The 22,411-nt window shown below is 40.5% G+C and overlaps 1 protein-coding gene across 2 annotated transcripts in view; it reads left to right on the top strand.

Annotated features, from left to right (window-relative positions):
* The window catches only part of GOLM2 (golgi membrane protein 2), an 89,636-nt gene that overhangs the window by 50,835 nt on the left and 16,390 nt on the right, over window positions 1–22,411 (top strand). For both annotated transcript variants that reach the window (XM_005888603.3, XM_005888604.3), the window contains exons 7-8: window positions 16,608–16,706; window positions 17,646–17,816. In XM_005888603.3, the coding sequence (XP_005888665.2) occupies window positions 16,608–16,706; window positions 17,646–17,816 (270 nt within the window). The remainder of the gene's footprint in view (window positions 1–16,607; window positions 16,707–17,645; window positions 17,817–22,411) is intronic.

Here is a 22,411-nt window from a genome sequence, read left to right as displayed (position 1 = left end):
AGAGCACTGCTGAGCCGCCCTAAGATGCAGCTCTGCAGCGGCCCCGGGGGTGTCGCACGCGCCTGTGCTCAGCGTGATGCCTGCTGCTTCAGCCTCTCAGCTTCCAGAGGCAGGGAGCCAGATCTTAATGGGCTTGGTTTGTTTTTCATGTTGGTTTGGAGCTAGTCACAAGATTTTACAGGAGTCTTGTAGTTTAGATTTAGAAACGTTTCAAACATACAGAAAAGCATAGAGAATAATATAATGAATAGTCAAGGATCTACTGCCTCTAAAAATTAAAAAACAAAAAAATGATGTAACATCTTGCCACATTTGTTTCAGATATTTCTGTTATTGGTATTATTGTTAAAGGAAAAAGACATAACCGATAAATTGAAGCCTCCCTTTGTCCCCTCCAGATCCCAATCCTGTCTCTTTTCCCCAGATACACTATGATATCCATTTCCCAGATATCTATTCTCCAGACACACTATATACATAGAAGATATACTATGCTGAGATTTGTCAGTTCAGTTCAGTTCAGTCGCTCAGTCGTGTCCGACTCTTTGCGACCCCATGAATTGCAGCACGCTAGGCCTCCCTGTCCATCACCAACTCCCGGAGTTCACTGAGACTCACGTCCATCAAGTCAGTGATGCCATCCAGCCATCTCATCCTCTGTCGTCCCCTTCTCCTCCTACCCCCAATCCCTCCCAGCATCAGAGTCTTTTCCAATGAGTCAACTCTTCGCATGAGGTGGCCAAAGTCCTGGAGTTTCAGCTTTAGCATCGTTCCTTCCAAAGAAATCCCAGGGCTGATCTCCTTCAGAATGAACTGGTTGGATCTCCTTGCAGTCCAAGGGACTCTCAAAGAGTCTTCTCCAACACCACAGTTCAGAAGCATCAATTCTTTGGCGCTCAGCTTTCTTCATAGTCCAGCTCTCACATCCATACATGACCACTGGAAAAACCATAGCCTTGACTAGACTTTAGGTAGAGCTACTCTATTTAAAAAATAAGTGATTTTCTAGAACAGAAGACTTCTACCTTGGCCATATACTGGAATCATGGTAAGGTAAAAAAAAAGTAATGACCCATGTCTGAGTCCCACTCCAGAGACATTTATTGTGATCTGATGTGAGATGCAGCTTCATAAGTGACTGTATTGTGTAGCCAACCTAGAAGACTGCTGGTCTCAGAGGATTCTCTAGATGTGCACTGCCCAATACACTAGCCGCTGATCACATGTACCTGTTTAAATTCAGTAAACTGAGTAACGGGCTTCCCTGGTGGCTCAGGGGTTAAAGTGTCTGCCCACAATGCGGGAGACCCGGGTTCGATCCCTGGGTTGGGAAGAGCTGCTGGAGAAGATAGCAGAAATGGCAACCCACTCCAAGATTCTTGCCTGGAGAATCCCATGGACAGAGAAGCCTGGTGGGCTACAGTCCATGGGGTCGCAAAGAGTCAGACACGACTGAATGTGTTTTAGTTTACTTACACTGAGTGAAACTACACTTCCACTTCCTCGGTCATACTAGCCACGCGTCAAGTAGTTAGCAGTCGCCGTGGCTCCTGGCTATTGTATCAGCGTGGGTATGGGACATTTCCATCACTGCAGAAAATCCTGTTGGTTAGTGCTGATCGAAACTGGTAATTGGGTTTGTTTCTGTGGAAGAAGACTGAGGGCAGCGATAGAAAGGTGTCTTTCCCTTACATAACCTTTTGAAAACGTTTTGAATGTTGGTTTCAAAATTTCATAAGGTAATTTTATAAAATATCTATTTAAAAATAAATATTTTTAGAATATTAAAAAGAGAGCATGAAAAAAAAAGAGATCATTACAGTGATGTTTGAGAGGAGAAGAAGGGCAGGTAAGTGTTGAATTTGTTATTTGAGGACATGGCCTTTGACTCTGAGCTGTGATCTCTACTTTGTTTTTTTTTTTTTTTTTTTCTGTGCTATTCTTTGGAACTCGGCCTTCCCCTTCTTTGTTTTTCTCTTCTCAGCTATTTGCAAGGCTGGGAGATACCCTTGGTCTATGTTCCACACGACTAAGGGAGCCTAAGAGAAGTTTCAGTGCCCTTGTTGTAAAGTTAGTAATAATATTGATAGTTGTACATTTTTCTATTATGTTACAGAGAATACATATTCTCGTGTTCTGTTTTGTGAGTGGGAAACTGTGGTCATGGAATTTGTGAGGAAAAGCTTACATTCGTGGTAGTACATGAGGGGCAGTATACATACATATTCATATTCATCCTGGGTTTTATATATATATACACACACACATACACATATATACGGATATGTTTATATAGACATGCATTTAAATAGTTGAGACCAAAACAGGGCTAAATTAGGGATTTTTGCAAATACTTTCTTGATCCTCACAACTGCCCTGGGAGAGAGTATTGCTTCTTTATTGTAACTGCAATATACTTGATTTATAGTGTTAATTTCTGCAATACAGCAAAGTGATTCAGTTATACACATATGTATTATTTTCCATTATGTTTTATCAGAGGATTTTTTTTTTTTTTAATTTTTTATTCCTTTATTTCTCATGTGTTCCCCATCCTGAACCCTCCTCCCTCCTCCCTCTCCATACCATCCCTCTGGGTCGTCCCAGTGCACCAGCCCCAAGCATCCAGCATCATGCATTGAACCTGGACTGGCATCTCGTTTCATACATGACATTTCACATGTTTCAATGCCATTCTCCCAAATCTTCCCACCCTCTCCCTCTCCCACAGAGTCCATAAGACTGTTCTATACATCAGTGTCTCTTTTGCTGTCTCGTATACAGGGTTATCGTTACCATCTTTCTAAATTCCATATATATGCGTTAGTATACTGTATTGGTGTTTTTCCTTCTGGCTTACTTCACTCTGTATAATAGGCTCCAGTTTCATCCACCTCATTAGAACTGATTCACATGTATTCTTTTTAATGGCTGAGTAATACTCCATTGTGTATATGTACCACAGCTTTCTTATCCATTCATCTGCTGATGGACATCTAGGTTGCTTCCATGTCCTGGCTATTATAAACAGTGCTGCAATGAACATTGGGGTACACGTGTCTCTTTCCCTTCTGGTTTCCTCAGTGTGTATGCCCAGCAGTGGGATTGCTGGATCATAAGGCAGTTCTATTTCCAGTTTTTAAGGAATCTCCACACTGTTCTCCATAGTGGCTGTACTAGTTTGCATTCCCACCAACAGTGTAAGAGGGTTCCCTTTTCTCCACACCCTCTCCAGCATTTATTATTTGTAGACTTTTGGATCGCAGCCATTCTGACTGGTGTGAAATGGTATCTCATAGTGGTTTTGATTTGCATTTCTCTGATAATGAGTGATGTTGAGCATCTTTTCATGTGTTTGTTAGCCATCTGTATGTCTTCTTTGGAGAAATGTCTATTTAGATCTTTGGCCCATTTTTTGATTGGGTCATTTATTTTCTGGAGTTGAGCTGTAGGAGTTGCTTGTATATTTTTGAGATTAGTTGTTTGTCAGTTGCTTCATTTGCTATTATTTTCTCCCATTCTGAAGGCTGTGTTTTCACCTTGCTAATAGTTTCCTTTGATGTGCAGAAGCTTTTAAGTTTAATTAGGTCCCATTTGTTTATTTTGCTTTTATTTCCAATATTCTGGGAGGTGGGTCATAGAGGATCCTGCTGTGATGTATGTCAGAGAGTGTTTTGCCTATGTTCTCCTCTAGGAGTTTTATAGTTTCTGGTCTTACGTTGAGATCTTTAATCCATTTTGAGTTTATTTTTGTATATGGTGTTAGAAAGTGTTCTAGTTTCATTCTTTTACAAGTGGTTGACCAGATTTCCCAGCACCACTTGTTAAAGAGATTGTCTTTAATCCATTGTATATTCTTGCCTCCTTTGTCAAAGATAAGGTGTCCATATGTGCGTGGATTTATCTCTGAGCTTTCTATTTTGTTCCATTGATCTATATTTCTGTCTTTGTGCCAGTACCATACTGTCTTGATAACTGTGGCTTTGTAGTAGAGCCTGAAGTCAGGTAGGTTGATTCCTCCAGTTCCATTTTTCTTTCTCAAGATCGCTTTGGCTATTTGAGGTTTTTTGTATTTCCATACAAATTGTGAAATTATTTGTTCTAGCTCTGTGAAGAATACTGTTGGTAGCTTGATAGGGATTGCATTGAATCTATAAATTGCTTTGGGTAGTATACTCATTTTCACTATATTGATTCTTCCAATCCATGAACATGGTATATTTCTCCATCTATTAGTGTCCTCTTTGATTTCTTTCACCAGTGTTTTATAGTTTTCTATATATAGGTCTTTAGTTTCTTTAGGTAGATATATTCCTAAGTATTTTATTCTTTTCGTTGCAATGGTGAATGGAATTGTTTCCTTAATTTCTCTTTCTGTTTTCTCATTATTAGTGTATAGGAATGCAAGGGATTTCTGTGTGTTGATTTTATATCCTGCAACTTTACTGTAATCATTGATTAGTTCTAGTAATTTCCTGGTGGAGTCTTTAGGGTTTTCTATGTAGAGGATCATGTCATCTGCAAATAGTGAGAGTCTTACTTCTTCTTTGATCTCTACTTTGAAAGTAGGACTTGTAGCATCTCATTTGAATGTGTCTGATGCTCAGTGAAGACCCTGCACTGTGGCTGGCTCAGAGATCCGGTTGGCTCCAAGCACTCCTTGACCTCTGTTAGTTTTTGTTCAGCTCTCAACCATGCAGCAGGCACTGTATGTTAGGTCTGATAGAGTTTCACACTGTGTAGTCACGGCCCAGGCCTTGGTCAGAGACCCAAGGGGAGTATCCCTGCAGATTTCTGTCCCTGTCTCACCGCTCACCACTCCTTTCTCTATAGTGTTTTGTCCTACAAATTCCAGCCACCTCAGCAACCCAGTTTGCCTCCTCTACTTACTGAGACTGTTCACCTCATGTATACCCCTTCTTTCAAGGATTGGTTTTATGCTGCTGGTTGTCCAGTGCCTGAAAACAGTAGGCTTATCTATTTTGTCTATATTAAGAACTGTTCAGGATGTGAGAGAGGATAAGTCCAATACTAGTTATTATGTCATGGGTAGCAGTAGAAATTCATATTCAGTTCAGTTCAGTCGCTCAGTCGTGTCCGACTCTTTGCGACCCCATGAACCGCAGCACACCAGGCCTCCCTGTCCATCACCAACTTCCGGAGTCCACCCAAACCCACGTCCATTGAGTCAGTGATGGCATCCAACCATCTCATCCTCTGTCGTCCCCTTCTCCTCCTGCCCTCAATCTTTCCCAGCATCAGGGTCTTTTCCAATGAGTCAGCTCTTCCCATCAGGTAGCCAAAGTATTGGAGTTTCAGCTTCAACATCAGTCCTTCCAATGAACACCCAGGACTGATCTCCTTTAGGATGGACTGGTTGGCTCTCCTTGCAGTCCAAGGGACTCTCAAGAGTCTTCTCCAACACTACAGTTCAAAAGCATCAATTCTTCTGCACTCAGCTGTCTTTATAGTCCAACTCTCACATCCATACATGACCATAGCCTTGACTAGATGGACCTTTGTTGACAACGTGATGTCTCTGCTTTTTAATATGCTGTCTAGGTTGGTCATAGCTTTCCTTCCAAGGAGTAAGCATCTTTTAATTTCATGGCCACAGTCACCATCTGCAGTGATTTTGGAGTCCAAAAAATAAAGTCTGACACTGTTTCCACTGTTTCCCCATCTATTTGCCATGAATTGATGGGACTGGATGCCATGATCTTCGTTTTCTGAATGTTGAGCTTTAAGCCAACTTTTTCACTGTCCTTTTTCACTTTCATCAAGAGGCTATTTAGTTCCTCTTCACTTCCTGCCATAAGGGTGGTGTCATCTGCATATCTGAGGTTATTGATATTTCTCCCGGCAGTCTTGATTCCAGCTTGTGCTTCTTCCAGCCCAGCATTCCTCATGATGTACTCTGTATAGAAGTTAAATAAGCAGGGTGACAATTTACAGCCTTGACGTACTCCTTTTCCTATTTGGAACCAGTTTGTTGTTCTATGTCCAGTTCTAACTGTTGCTTCCTGACCTGCATACAGGTTTCTCAAGAGGCAGGTCAGGTGGTCTGGTATTCCCATCTCTTTCAGAATTTTCCAAAGTTTATGGTGATCCACACAGTCTAAGGCTTTGGCATAGTCAATAAAGCAGAAATAGATGTTTTTCTGGAACTGTCTTCCTTTTTCCATGATCCAGTGGATGTTGGCAATTTGATCTCTGGTTCCTCTGCTTTTCTAAAACCAGCTTGAACATCTGGAAGTTCACAGTTCATGTATTGCTGAAGCCTGGCTTGGAGAATTTTAAGCATTACCTTACTAGTGTGTAAGATGAGTGCAATTGTGTGGTAGTTTGAGCACTCTTTGGCATTGCCTTTCTTTGGGATTGGAATGAAAACTGACCTTTTCCAGTCCTGTGGCCACTGCTGAGTTTTCCAAATTTGCTGGCATATTGAGTGTAGCACTTTCACAGCATCATTTTTCAGGATTTGAAATGGCTGTACTGGAATTCCATCACCTCCACTAGCTTTGTTCGTAGTGATGGTTCCTAAGGCTCACTTGACTTCACATTCCAGGATGTCTGGCTCTAGGTCAGTGATCACACCATCGTGATTATCTGGGTCATGAAGATCTTTTTTGTACAATTCTTCTGTGTATTCTTGCCACCTCTTCTTAATATCGTCTGCTTCTGTTAGGTCCATACCATTTCTGTCCTTTATTGTGCTCATCTTTGCATGAAATGTTCCCTTGGTATATCTAATTTTCCTGAAGAGATCTCTAGTCTTTCCCATTCTGTTGTTTTCCTCTATTTCTTTGTATTGATTGCTGAGGAAGGCTTTCTTATCTCTCCTTGCTATTCTTTGGAACTCTGCATTCAAATGGGTATATCTTTCCTTTTCTCTTTTGCTTTTTGCTTTTCTTTTCACAGCTATTTGTAAGGCTTCCTCAGACAGCCATTTTGCTTTTTTGCATCTATTTTTCTTGGGACTGGTCTTGATCCTTGTCTCCTGTACAATGTCATGAACCTCCATCCATAGTTCATCAGGCACTCTGTCTGTTAGATCTAGCCCCTTAAAGCTATTTCTCACTTCCACTGTATCGTCATAAGGGGTTTGATTTAGGTCATACCTGAATGGTCTAGTGGTTTTTGCTACTTTCTTCAGTTAAAGTCTGAATTTGGCGATAAGGAGTTCATGATCTGAGCCACAGTCAGCTCCTGGTCTTGTTTTTGCTGACTGTAGAGAGCTTCTCCATCTTTGTCTGACTATAATCAATTTGATTTCGGTGTTGACCATCTGGTGATGTCCAAGTGTAGAGTCTTCTCTTGTGTTGTTGGAAGAGGGTGCTTGCTATGACCAGTGCGTTCTCTTGGCAGAACTCTATTAGCCTTTGCCCTGCTTCATTCTGTAGTCCAAGGCCAAATTTGCCTGTTACTCCAGGTGTTTCTTGACTTCCTACTTTTGCATTCCAGTCCCCTATAATGAAAAGGACATCTTTTTTGGGTGTTAGTTCTAAAAAGTCTTGTAGGTCTTCGTAGAGCTGTTCAACTTCAGCTTCTTCAGCGTTACTGGTCGGGGCATAGACTTGGATTACTGTGATATTGAATGATTTGCCTTGGAAACGAACAGAGATCATTCTGTCGTTTTTGAGATTGAAATTCATATTACTTTTTAAAATTGTATAAATGGATTTTTCAATGTGAAAGAATTTCAGTTCATAGGCCAGGTCTACAGAGCCATATGAGAACATCATTTTATTAGTCTCTGTAGACATGTACGTATGTTTCTTAGAGGGCTGAGATGGCCTCACTGGCCAATATTTCAGCAGTTACAGGCATGTTATATCTGTTCATGTACAGAGAACAAGATAAGGATGTTACATCAGTGTTTTGTATTTAATGTTCATGCTTCAGAATTACTATTTTAATGGGTAATTATTGATCAGAGTTTCTTGAAGTTCCAAAAACATTACTATAAGTAAACATTCATCAAGATTCCTAAGTGTATGCAAGCTATGTAATCAGCAGGTCAATAATTTGGTTAGGGCTGATAGTTTTACATTTAAATGTTTTTGTTTCCTTCAACTTGAATCTCGAATTCTTTTTTTCATTTTAATGATAAAGCTTAACTTTGACAACTCTAAATACTTAGTATATGTTGAACACCTATTTTCTAGGCATCTGTCATAATATACTATCAAATACTCTGACTTATCCTTCACTTTAATCATGTAGGGCAAATAGCATTATTCCTTTTTTTCAGATGAAACCTCAAGCTTTAAGAAACTAGGCACTTGAGTCTTACAGTTAATAAATTATAGAGCCATAATTTGAACCCTGGTCTAACTCCAGAGCCCATGCTTTTTATGCTGTCTTTTATTCTCTTAGTTGTGCAACAGAACCACCTTTGGAACTATTAATAGATACGACTTCCTGGGTACCATCCCTGTATTCAGTATATTCAGGGTTGTTGTATTAGTTACTCAGTCGTGTCCAACTCTTTTGCGACTCCATGGACTGTAGCCCACCAGGCTCCTCTGTCCATGGGATTTCCCAGGCAAGAATCCTGGAGGGGGTTGCCATTTCCTTCTCCAGGGGATCTTCCCAACCCAGGGATCCAACTCGAGTCTTCTGCACTGGTAGGCAGATTCTCTGCCCCTGAGCCGCGGGGACGCCCGTGTCAGGGTGATCGCTGTAACACTGTGGTGTTGCTAGAGCTGAGGTCCACTGCCTCCTAGCACCCTTCCTCCTGCGGAGTCACAGGCACTGGCCTGTGAAGCCTGTCAGTCAGGAGACGAGAAAGATTGTTGCTCTGCCATTGAAATAAGAAAATGAAAGTGAAAAGCAAAGCCAGTTTCTTTTTGACTCTCCCAGTAGAGGCTGCAGCTGAGAGCTAGCAGAGAAGTCGAGGAGGATTAACCCTAAACTTCCTGTTAATTTTTTTTTCCTATTCCTATTTGGGCTTCCCTGGTGGCTCAGAGGTTAAAGTGTCTGCCTGCAATGTGGGAGACCTGGGTTCGATCCCTGGGTTGGGAAGATCCCCTGGAGAAGGAAATGGCAACTCACTCCAGGATTCTTGCCTTGAGAACCCCATGGACAGAGAAGCCTGGTGGGCTACAGTCCATGGGGTTGCAAAGAGTCAGACACGACTGAGCGACTTCACTTACTTACTTGGTAAGCTTATCAGCCAGGTTCTCCAGAAATGACTGCTTTGAATTTTTAAGTCAAGTAGGAGGTGTGTCTCATCTCTGCTGTCCTGAGTTTCCGTCCCTCATCTGTGAAAGGCACTACCTGCCTCACGTGGCTCTGAGAGCGACATGAGATTAGAGCCTGATTCACACTAAGCTTTCAGAAAATGGGAGCTACTCTTGTCATAAGTAGTAGTGCTGTTGCTTCCCTTGAAATTGCCATTTCATCCCAGCCCTCAGTCCCTGATCCCCTATCTGACGTTTGTTTACTGTTCTGGGCTCTGATGCGGGCCCTGCTCTCCTCTCTGCCTTCGTTGCTGTGCTTTCCTCTCAGGGCTTTCCCTGCGTTTCCTCAGAGCTGCTGCACATGCTTCTGTCTCAGGACCTCTGTACTTGCTGATCTCTGCTTGAGATAGTCTTCACATTTCACTCCCACCTCTGCCCAAAGAGGTCTTCAGAAATGCCTCCCCTGACCAAGCATCTAAAATAGAACATCCACTACTCTTTTTTAAAAAATTAATGAATTTATTTTAATTGGAGGCTAATTACTTTACCGTATTGTGGTGGTTTTTGCCGTACGTTGATGTGAATCACCCACAGGTGCATGTGTCCCCCGTCCTGAAAGCCCCTCCTCCCCCCCGCACCCCGTCTTGCAGTTGTCCAGAGCGCCGGTTTTGAGCGTCCTGCTTCAGGCATAGAACTTGCACTGGTCATCGATTTTGCACATGGTAATATACATGTTTCGGTGCTTTCTTTCAGATCATCGCACCCTCGCCGTCTCCCACAGAGTCCAGAAGTCTGTTCTTTGCATCTGTGTGTCTTTTGCTGCCTTGCATATAGGGTCGTCATTACATATCCCTTTATCACATGTCCCTATTTTACTTCATGCATAACATTTTTACTCTGACATTTGCATTATCTATTGCTATAGATACTTATTAATTCATTTGTTGTTTTATAACTTGGTCTGTTTTGTCTACTACTAAGTCATTCCAGCTCTTCTACAACCCCATGGACTGTAGCCAGCCAGGGTCCTCTGTCCATGGGATTTCCCAGGCAAGAATACTGAAGTGGGTTGCCATTTCCTTCTCCAGGGGATCTTCCTAACCCAGGGATTGAACCTGCATCTTCTGCATTGGTAGGGGGATTCTTTACCACTGAGCCACCAGGGAAACCCTGCATATAGTAGACACTTAACAACTATTGTTGAATGATTGAATTTCCAAATCAGTAGCTCTCCTTTATTAAAAAAAATACAAAACCCAGTATCATAGTGGTAGGATAAAAGCTATCTGCTCTAGGGGCTTTGTATCCTGTCTTTATGGTTAAACAAGTTTTATCATTTTTATGTTGTTCAGTCACTCAGTCATGTCTGACTCTTTGTGACCCCATGGACTGCAGCATGCCAGGCTCCCCTCCCTTCACCATCTCCTGGAGTTTGCTTAAACTCATCTCCAGTGAGTCGGTGATGCCATCCAACCATCTCATCCTCTGTTGTCCCCTTCTCGTCCTGCCTTCAATCTTTCCCAGCATCAGGGTCTTTTGCAGTGAGTCAGCTCTTCAAATCAGGTGGTCAAAATATTAGAACTTCAGCCTCAGCATCAGTCCCTCCAATAAATATTCAGGACTGATTTCCTTTAGGATGGACTGGTTTGATCTCCCTTCAGTCCAAGGGACTCTCAAGAGTCTTTTCCAACACCACAGTTCAAAAGCATCAGTTCTTTGGTGCTCAGTCTTCTTTATAGTCCAACTTTCACATCCATACGTGACTACTGGAAAAACCATAGCTTTGACTAGACGGACCTTTGTGGGCAGAGTAATGCCTCTGCTTTTGAATACGCTATGTAGGTTGGTCATAGCTTTCCTTCCAAGGAGTAAGCGTCCTAGTCCATGGCTGCATCACCGTCTGCAGTGACTTTGGAGCCCAGAAGTAGTTTGTCACCATTTCCACTGTTTCCTCCTCTCTTTGCCATGAAGTGAAGGGACTGGATGCCATGATCTTAGTTCTTTGAATGTTGAGTATTAAGCCAACTGTTTCCACTCTCCTCTTTCACTTTCATCAAGAGGCTGTTTAGTTCCTCTTTGCTTCTGTTTATCTTTGGTAATCTTCCTTGATAATGGTCTTCTCAGTGATGTATATTTAGCAGTGTAGTAATGGCATTACCTGGTGGCAACAGTGCTCTCTTGCCTTCTGTATTTTCCCCTGGCTCTTTGTGGTCCCCTGTGGAGAGGTCCTGGGTAAAATATATCGTAATATATGAAGTGAAGTAAAAGTTGCTCAGTCGTGTCTGACTCTGCCACCCCATACCATACAGTCCGTGGAATTCTCCAGGCCAGAATACTGGAGTGGGTAGCCGTTCCCTTCTCCAAGGATCGTAATGTACAAATAACTTTAATATTATATGTAATTCTTTTCAGTCTTTCAATGTCTGATTTTTTCCCCATACTTTAGCTCACATTTATTTCAAGCTCACATTTATTTAGTTTTTCTTAATTTTTTAAAGAAGTGCACATAGTCATCAACCTAGTGCTTAGTGGGAGTGAACTCGCTCAGTCGTGTCTGACTCTTTGTGACCCCATGGACCATAGCCTACCAGGCTTCTCCATCCATGGGATTTTCCAAGCAAGAATACCAGAGTGGGTTGCCATTTCCTTCTCCAGGGGATCTTCCCAATCCAGGGATTGAACCTGGGTCTCCTGTATTGCAGGCAGACGCTTTATCCTCTGAGCCACCAGGGAAGCTAAGAATTTACTCTATCTAGTTACAAGAATGCTCACCATAAAATACAAGAATGCTCACCATAAAATTATTTATCATGATAAATTTAAAACCATATAAATGTTACAGATTAGCTTATTAGGTCATTAAATGTGTTCTATCCATAAAATGTGGTATATAGTCCTGAAAAAAATGATGTTGACTAGTTTTAATTAACGTATAACTATGCTTGCTTTTGGCCATACTGTGTAGCTTGTGGGATCTTAGTTCCCCAACCAGGGACTGAACCTGGGCCCTCGGCAGTGAAAGTGTGGAGTCCTGGCTACTGGGCTGCCAGGGAATTCCCAATATATCTATGATTTTTTTTTTTCATGAAAAAAAGCAGGTTACAAGGGAGCAAGTACAATAGAATCTCATTTTTGTGATTAAAATTAGATACTTGTATATGTGTAGAAAAAATATCTGAAACTCTATACAAAACTGCAGAGCAAGATTAGTAGTCCAGGTCCACTAGTAATTTTTTGGATCTTCACTTTTTTTTGGTACCACTAACTGTAGCTATTAGTTCTGGCTCCTGGGAAAGCCTCTATCTTGTCTTGGGTGTAAATAAATCACCTTTCCCCTAAAAAAAGCAAGACTAGAGTGTTTTTTTGAAGGAACTTTTCTAGGAGAGCAAAAAAAGTCAAAGCAAAAGCATAGAACCCAAAGTATTTACAGAACGCACATTACTTTTTCCTCAGTAGTAAAAAGTCTGTCCACCAATTAGCTTACTGATGCAGATGGCCCTGTGAAGTACTGTGGCAATCCTTGACCCAGATCTTTCAAGTCAAACCTGTGAAGTTGGAAGTTTTGATTCAGTACTATGATACCATTTAGGAATGTTATAGAAGAAATTGAGATGGCACAGAAAAATATGTATAAAATATTAAACAACCCAATTATAAAATAGTATATTTAATAGTATCATAATTTTAAGGTATATTGTGTAATGTACAGGAAAAAACAAAACAGATAATCTTGAAAGGGTAGCAGTGCTTATCTTTAAGTGGGGGAATTGCAGCTCATTTTACATCTCTTCCTGCTTCTCTACTTTTCTGAACTTTTATGGAAATGTAGTATTCGCATCACACTCACAAGGCTCCATAGGACCACAGTTGTGTCCTTGGACTCCTCGTTGATGGAGCCACCCTGCCCGGGATTGTGTGCTGCCTACACTCTGGTCGTGTGAACCCTCCGATAGAGGGCCGTGGATAAAGAGAACTCAGGGACTTGAGCGTGGGGTAGGGGTGTCCTGAGCTAGTCCCCCACGGATACCGAGGGATGACTGTGTGGTTTCTAGTACAGACAAGCCATGTTTTAGTGTGCTTAGCTTTACTGCACTTCACAGATTGTGTTTTTTACAAATTGAATGTTTGTGGCAACCCGGTGTCAAGCAAATCTGTGAGTGCCATTTTCCCGACAGCATTTGCTCACTTCATGTCTCTGTGTCGCATTTTGGTACCTCTTGCAATATTTCAAACCCTGTACCAGCAAAAAGATTACAACTTGCTCAAGGCTCAGGTAACGGTTAATGTTTTTTAGCAATGAAGTGTTTTAAAATTAAGGTGTGTAAATAAATAAATTTAAAAAAAAATAAAATGCCAACAAAAATAAATAAAATTAAGGTGTGTACATTGATTTTTTAGACATAACACAACTGAACATTTAATAGACTACTGTATCATGTAAACATAGCTTTTATACGTCCTAGGAAACCAAAAAACTGCATGTGACTCACTTTATTGCTGTAATCGCTTTATTGCAGTGGTGTGGAGGTGAACAGGCAGTACCCGCAGATACGCCTGTCTATCGGTTCTGAACACTGGCGGATGGGGATGGTGTATAAAGGCTGGGTTTTGTTTTTGGGCTGCGCTGCACCGCAGAGTTGCCCAACCAGGTATCAAATCCATATGTAAAGGCTCTTTTTAATCCAGCTCTTTCTACCTATGTAAATTTGCATAGTTTCTCCTCCAAATAGTCAGCTTGCTCTTGAGCAGGAGGGATTATTGCATAACCTAAGAACATGTAACATGTATGATCACTTCTTGTTTAATCTTGAAAGTACCTCTTTTGTCTTTGGTTTATATAGTACTGAGGCCAGCTGGGGTCCAGCACTGATCGACAGATTTGTAGATTGTGACTGACTCCTCCTCCCAGTATATCTACTAGATGCTTAGTGTCCTCAGAGGCAGTTAGCAAGTCAAAATTGTGTTGTTAGGCCTTCAAAGTACTGCTCTTTAAAGGTGTCAGCTGCTCAGTTGCCTTATGTACAGATGTGGGTGTTGAGCATTGCAGCTGGGAATACAAACAAGGAAAGGGCAGCCAGTGAGATACAGAAAACCTCAGCTTTCTGTAACTTTGAATGGGTTGCTGTATTAGGGTGCATTTTAAGCTTCTTGGGCCCTTAAATTTGGAAATCTATATAATAATAAATACACAATAAATAATGAAAAAAATGATGAAATACAGTCACTGAAACAAACTTTGAGGATTATAAAAATAACCCAAGCATACTAGATGGGATTGACAAGGCGGTGGTGTATTAACAAATAATGTCCAAATTGCACTTGCTTAAAGCAATAAAGTTTTGTTTATGTAAATGTTCACTTTGCAGTCTGATGCAGGTTGGATGACTCTCGTTGCAGCTCTCCTCCAAGCTATGTCTCCTTACATTATTTGATGCCACCATTTTCGTAGGTAGCCTCCGAATTTGTGGCAGAAGGGAAGAGAGATTGTAGTTGATTTGCACAGGAGATTTTATTGGCACACTTAGAAGAGGCACATTCAATTTCACTTACATTCTCATGACTGGAACCCAGTTTCATGGCCTGTAACCATAAGGAAGGCTAATCTTCCTCTATGCCTAGGAAAAATATAATGAAATAGGGTCATGAAGCATCGTATCTGCCACACCAAAGTTTTAGAAGAATAAAATGGGCCATAACTGTATCTTATAGATCAGTTCAGTTCAGTCTCTCAGTCGTGTCCGACTCTTTGCAATCCTATGGACTGCAGCACGCCAGAGCTCCCTGTCCATCACCAGCTCCCGGAGTTTACCCAAACTCATGTCCATTGAGTCGGTGATGCCATCCAGCCATCTCATCCTCTGTCATCCCCTTCTCTTCCCACCTTCAGTCTTTCCCAGCATTGGTGTCTTTTCCAATGAGTCAATTCTTCGCATCAGGTGGCCAAAGTATTGGAGTTTTGGCTTCAACATCAGTTCCTCCAATAAACATTTTGGACTGATTTCCTTTAGGATTGACTGGTTTGATCTCCTTGCAGTCCAAGGGACTCTCAAGAGTCTTCTGTAGCACCACAGTTCAAAAGCATCAATTCTTCGGCGCATAGCCTTCTTTATGGTCTAACTCTCACATCCATACATGACTACTGGAAAAACCATAGCTTTGACTAGACAGAGCTTTGTCGGCAAAGTAATGTCTCTGCTTTTTAATATGCTGTCTAGGTTGGTCATAACTTTCCTTCCAAGGAGTAAGCATCTTTTAATTTCATGGCTGCAGTCACCATCTGCAGTGATTTTGGAGCCCAAGAAAATAAAGTCTGTCACTGTTTCCCCATCTGTTTTCCATCAAGTGATGGGACCAGATGCCATGATCTTAGTTTTCTGAATGTTGAGTTTTAAGCCAACTTTTTCACTCTCCTCTTTCACTTTAATCAAGAGGCTCTATTTCTTCGCTTTCTGCTATAAGGGTGGTGTCATCTGCATATCTGAGGTTATTGATATTTCTCCCAACAGTCTTGATTCCAGCTTGTGCTTCATCCAGCCCAGCATTTCACATGATGTACTCAGCATATAAGTTAAATAAGCAGGCTGACAATATACAGCCTTGACGTACTCCTTTCCCAATTTGGAACCAGTCTGTTGTTCCATGTCCAGTTCTAATTGTTGCTTCTTGAACTGCATACAGCTTTCTCAGGAGGCAGGTCAGGTGGTCTGGTACTCCCATCTCTTTCAGAATTTTCCACAGTTTATTGTGATCCACACAGTCAAAGGCTTTGGTGTAGTCAATAAGCAGAAGTAGATGGTTTTTTGGAACTCTCTTGCTTTCTCAATGATCCAACAGATGTTGGCAATTTGGTCTCTTGTTCCTCTGCCTTTCCTAAGTCCAGCTTGAACGTCTGGGTGTTCATAGATGACTTTCAGTTCTCCCCTCTTTATCTGTTTCTCTTCTCTGTAGTTTTCATCTTGTTCTCTGCCTTTCTGTCACATTAAGCTGCCCAAGGTTGTGGTGCAATGAGTGAAAATTAACCTGTTTGCCTGTTGCCTTCATTTCTTACAGGAGAAGAGAATCCCAACAAGTTTTCACTATATTTGAAGAGACTCATTTATTTATTCATTCATCAAATTTTAATTGAGCTCCTGTTATATGCCAGGCACTATTCTAGGTATTGAGAAGGTAGTGGTGAACAAGACAGATTTCCTGTCTTGTATTCTGGTCAGATTTATTGATCACCAAAATCTGTTATGGATGGTACAATATTCCAATTAGTAACCATAAATTGTTAATATACCAACTATAAGGATTATAAAATTAGAATAAGCATCATAGGATTAATGCAGTGTAAATACATTCATGGTGGTTGGTTTTATAAACCATAATATTACTGGGAATAATATGGATCTCTCTCTCTTTTTTTTTTTTTTCTTTTAGCTTTAAAGAAACCCCCTGTTTCCTTTTCTCAATATGAAAGTCATCAAGTAATCTCCCATCTTCCAACTGGACAACCTCTCTCCCCAAATATGGTTCCAGGTATGAAGTCTTATTCTTAAAATTCCATTTGAAAATCAGTGTACTGGTTACATATTGTTATATAGGGAATAAAACATGTCATTCAGGAGCACAGTGAAGTATCATTCATTCTTCTAGTTAACATTATGTATTGTCAAATGACTGAGAAAAGCTCAGGGAGAAATCATTATAAAATTAACTTTGTCTAATGGACTATTAAGAGCAGAAGAGTTGTCTGTCCTGCCGCTCTGGACTGCCTTCCCTTTCAACACTCCTGGTGTGCGTGCATGTACCTTCTTCAGAATGTGTTCAAGTGTGTCTCCCAGAGGCCTTCTAAAGTTAAGAGATCCATCTATATTCAGCTCCCTACTCTCTACTTTTCTATTTGTTTTCTACTGAATACTTAGTTTTACAGGAATGTTCCCCTAAAATGAGAATTGATATGAATAAAATTCATTGTAATAAAGATCTAAATCAATTATTTGATGAGTTAAAAAGAGAAGTGAAGGAAAGAAAAGATATATCCAGGAGATACTAATAAGAATCAGGAGTGTGTCACTGTGTAGATGAAAATGGCTTTGAGAATAGAAATTCTAAAAGCCTTATGGATTTTGGAGATTTCTGACAGCTATTTGGAATTTGGAGGGAAGATACAGATATCGCTGCCTTTCCGTTGGTCCCTGAGGTCTCAGAGAGTGAGTGACTGAGAAACAATGTATACAGTTGGCGAATGAGTTTATAATCAGCACTAAAGATATCTACCTGGGAATGGTCAGTAAACATCACAGAACTAAAATCACATTGGTTATAAGCTTTGATTAAAGAAATAAAATAAAGCTTAAAAAAAAAAAACCTACCTGCTAACCCAGTATCAGATAACAGTGTGTCTTACTTTTCTCAAGTAGGTCTTATGAAATTTTTATGCAAAATATGACCTTAATTTGATTATTTTTGCCTTAGATTCTCATATAAACCACAATGGAAACTCTAGAACTTCAAAACAGAATCCTTCCAATCCTCTTCAGCGTTTAATTCCAGGCCCTAACTTGGAGAATGAACCCAGAATTCAAGCAGAAGTTCTAAAGCAGGCTACTAAGGATCGAGCTGGTGATTTCCATAAATTGAAGCAAAGTAAGAATCAGTTGATAAGTATTATGCTGAAAAGATTTCTTTAAATATATTTATTTACAAGGCTCAATTTGCATCTTCATTATTATAATCTCTAACAAATGAATATATAGTAAAGTTTTACACATATAAAGAGAAAGTATAATGGTGGTAAAATTTTAAAGAAAAGTAGATTTTACATATTCTAAAGAACACATTCAAAAGCTTCTTTTGTTCTCCATTAAAAATAAATTTAGGTGAGTTGATTTTTTAAAATGCTATCAGTTCTTACGAATGTGAAAATTTTTTGAGAAGTGAGAAAAGATAATATTTTGTTAAACTAGTAAATGAAACTTTGATTAGAAGAGAGGGAAGATCAAGATTTGAAAAATGGGTTCTGGAAGTAATAAAGACTGCGTGGTAGAAGGCTCAGTGCTGCTTGCTTTTCCGTTCCTTCCAGTTGCAATTTGCTTCATTTAGGTTTTAGGAGGGAATTGAAAAAAAATGGAACAGATTCATAGTACTGGGTAATAAGGTTTGACTGCTTAATTGTTTCAGAGATATTGATTATGATAAGTGGAAATACCTGTTTATTTGCATAACCCTCTAATTGGTAGATTTTCAAGTTGTAGAAGAAAACATTTTGGTAGTTGACAGAATTAGGAACCGGCCGGCTCTCCTAAACTGTACTTTGCACTGCCTCTGCTGTTTAAACCTCCCTGCCTCAACTCCTGAACACACAGAATGTCTGGGAGCTCCACTTTGCTTTTGTTTACTTGTAAGGACGGCTTCCATGGCAGCAGCTCTTCAGAGCAGCGTTTAGGCGTTTACTCGTGCACGGGTTGTTTGTATGGTGAGATCTGCACAGAGTTATATTTTAAAATCGGTCTTATGACAATTATTCGTATTTCTGCATCTATATGAACATATAGTTTATTTACATTTAATTGATTTTCCTTCCTTGATGTTTTAAAGCCTATCCATGTACCTTGACTGAAATACTATGTAAAACTGTTTGTGTTTACAAGGATATGGCTAATACTTTAAATACAGTGAAAAAATATTTCCTCCAAATCTTGTTGGAGGATTGGCTTCAAAACTTTTTAGCTCAACAAAAAGATGTGTATGGTAAGGTCAGAATCTTACTAAGATAAAATATCTTAATTTGATCACTTAAGATTTTCTCCTACTTACAGTTTATTCTGTAAAAATTGTTATCACTCTCTTACCTCCCAACCAGTCTTTGGGTAGATGTGACTGGAAAATTACTACTTTCTACAAGTTTTTTTCTTGGCCATGTTATGTGGCATGCAGGTTCCTAGTTCGCCGAACAGGGATCAAACCCATGCCCATCCCATGCCCCCTGCAGTGGAAGCCCAGAGTCCTAACCTCTGGACTGCCAGGGAATTCCCTACAATTCCTTTTTAAAAGAGTTTTAAAATCTTATTCTGAATTCTTTTCAATATATACACAGAGAGTTGAAATCAGTGTGAGCACTGTTTTGTGATTTACTTTGACATTATTTCTTACATGTGTTTTAACTTACTAAATGGTTATGTAGTTGTCATTAAAATATATATATACACATACATATACACATAAAGATATATACATATATTCCATTGTATTTAGGTAATAATAATAGTTCATCTAGCTCTGCTCTTTAATTGATTTTTAAATTAGTTCGTAGTGTCTGACGTTAGCAGTCATGACTATGATTATCTTTTATTTCAAATTATTTCCTGCTTCTACTCTGAGTGTTCTTTTATAAGTATAATCTCCTGACTGAATTTGCAAAGTACTTGACTAACTTTATAGCTCCTGTTACAAATTGCCAGATTGTTCTCTAGAACAGTTTCACAGTGTCACTAGAGATGTTTACCCAGGTAATCACGATGGTGTGATCACTGACCTAGAGCCAGACAACCTGGAATGTGAAGTCAAGTGGGCCTTAGAAAGCATCACTACGAACAAAGCTAGTGGAGGTGATGGAATTCCAGTTGAGCTATTCCAAATCCTGAAAGATGATGCTGTGAAAGTGCTGCACTCAATATGCCAGCAAATCTGGAAAACTCAGCAATGGCCACAGGACTGGAAAAGGTCAGTTTTCATTCCAATCCCAAAGAAACGCAATGCCAAAGAATGCTCAAACTACCACACAATTGCACTCATCTCACACGCTAGTAAAGTAAAGCTCAAAATTCTCCAAGCCAGGCTTCAGCAATACGTGAACCGTGAACTTCCTGATGTTCAAGCTGGTTTTAGAAAAGGCAGAGGAACCAGAGATCAAATTGCCAACATCCACTGGATCATGGAAAAAGCAAGAGTTCCAGAAAAACATCTATTTCTGCTTTATTGACTATGTCAAAGCCTTTGACTGTGTGGATCACAATAAACTGGGAAATTCTGAAAGAGATGGGAATACCAGACCACCTGACCTGCCTCTTGAGAAATTTGTATGCAGGTCAGGAAGCAACAGTTAGAACTGGACATGGAACAACAGACTGGTTCCAAATAGGAAAAGAAGTACGTCAAGGCTGTATATTGTCACCCTGTTTATTTAACTTATATGCAGAGTACATCATGAGAAGCGCTGGACTGGAAGAAACACAAGCTGGAATCAAGATTTCCGGGAGAAATATCAATAACCTCAGATATGCAGATGACACCACCCTTATGGCAGAAAGTGAAGAGGAACTAAAAAGCCTCTTGATGAAAGTGAGAGCAGAGAGTGAAAAAGTTGGCTTTCATTCAGAAAACGAAGATCATGGCATCCAGTCCCACCACTTCATGGGAAATAGATGGGGAAACAGTGGAAACAGTGTCACACTTTATTTTTCTGGGCTCCAAAACCACTGCAGATGGTGACTGCAGCCATGAAATTAACAGGCGCGTACTCCTTGGAAGGAAAGTTATGACCAACCTAGATAGCACATTCAAAAGCAGAGACATTACTTTGCCAACAAAGGTCCGTCTAGTCAAGGCTATGGTTTTTCCTGTGGTCATGTATGGATGTGAGAGTTGGACTGTGAAGAAGGCTGAGCGCCGAAGAATTGATGCTTTTGAGCTGTGGTGTTGGAGAAGACTCTTGAGAGTCCCTTGGACTGCAAGGAGATCCAACCAGTCCATTCTGAAGGAGATCAGCCCTGGGATTTCTTTGGAAGGAACGATGCTAAAGCTGAAACTCCATTACTTTGGCCACCTCATGAGAAGAGTTGACTCATTGGAAAAGACTCTGATGCTGGAGGGATTGGGGGCAGGAGGAGACGGGGACGCCAGAGGATGAGATGGCTGGATGGCATCACTGACTCGATGGACACGAGTCTGAGTGAACTCCGGGAGTTGGTGATGGACAGGGAGGCCTGGTGTGCTGCGATTCATGGGGTCACAAAGAGTCGGACACGACTGAGCAACTGATCTGATTTGAAAATTCACCAGAGTGCACAATTCAGTGGTATTTAGTACAGTCGTAAAGTTGTACAGTCATCATGACTGCTTTCTAGTTCCAGAAAGTGCTCATTGATACAGAAGAGAGCCTGCGCCCATTACACAGTCACTCCCCATTTGCTGACACCCACCGTCCTTGGCAACAACTGACCTTATTTCTGACTATGGATTCACCTCTCCTGGATATTTCGTGTAAATGCAGTCATGCAGTATGTAGCCTTTTTTGTCTGGCTTCTTTTTCTTAACATAATGTTTTCCAGGCTCAGTCACGTGATCCTTTGTCCCTCTGACGGCTGGCTGTCGTCAGTTGTATGGATGCAGTCTGTTTGTCCCTCAGCCATAGATGGCATTTGGATCGTTCCCACGTTTTGGCTGTTGTGACTAGTGTTGCTCTGAACATTTATTTACAAGTTTTTGTTGAACACTCGTTTTCCATTTCTTAAAGTGTTGTTATATACATAGGTGTAGAATCGCTGGGTTATCAGTAATTCTATGCTGAGCTTTATGAGGAACTGCCAGACTGTTTTCCACGGCAGCTGCACCATTTTACAGTTCCTCAGCAATGCTCGAGAGGTCCAGTTTCTCGACATCCTTGTCAGCTCTTAATATTTTCCATTATCGTTGTTTTCACGTTGCCATCCTAGCATGTGTGAAGTCGTATCTCACTGTGACTTTCCTTTGCGTTTCCCTAGTGACTGATGACAGTGATCATCTTTTCATGTATTTGTTGGCCGTTTGTATATCCTATTTGGAGAAATGTCTATTCAAGTCCTTTTTAAAATTGGGTTGTTTTCTTTGCTGTTGAGTTTTAAGCATTATTTATATGTTCTGGATACTAGATCCTTTATCAGATATATGATTTGCAAATGCTTTTGCCCATTCTAGTGTTTGCCTTTTCACACTTTGATAGTCCTGCAATGCACAAAGTGTTAATTTTGATGGAGTCCAATACATCTATTTTTCTTTTGTGGTTCATGCTTTTGGTGTCATGTCTAAGAAATCTTTGCCAAATCACAGGTCATGTTTTCTTCTAAGGACTTTATAGTTTTTGGTCTTTTTTTTGACTTGAGGTACAGTTGACTTACCATATTCTGTTAGTTTCAGGTGTACAACGTGATGACTCAGCGTTTGTACACATTGCAAAACGGTCACCACAGCGCTGGTTTCCGCTT

Source organism: Bos mutus, chromosome 10 (genome assembly GCF_027580195.1).
Source record: "Bos mutus isolate GX-2022 chromosome 10, NWIPB_WYAK_1.1, whole genome shotgun sequence".
In the NCBI taxonomy this organism is placed as follows: Eukaryota; Metazoa; Chordata; class Mammalia; order Artiodactyla; family Bovidae; genus Bos; species Bos mutus.
Note: the sequence above shows the minus strand (reverse complement) of the source record. Positions and strands in the feature narration are given on the sequence as shown.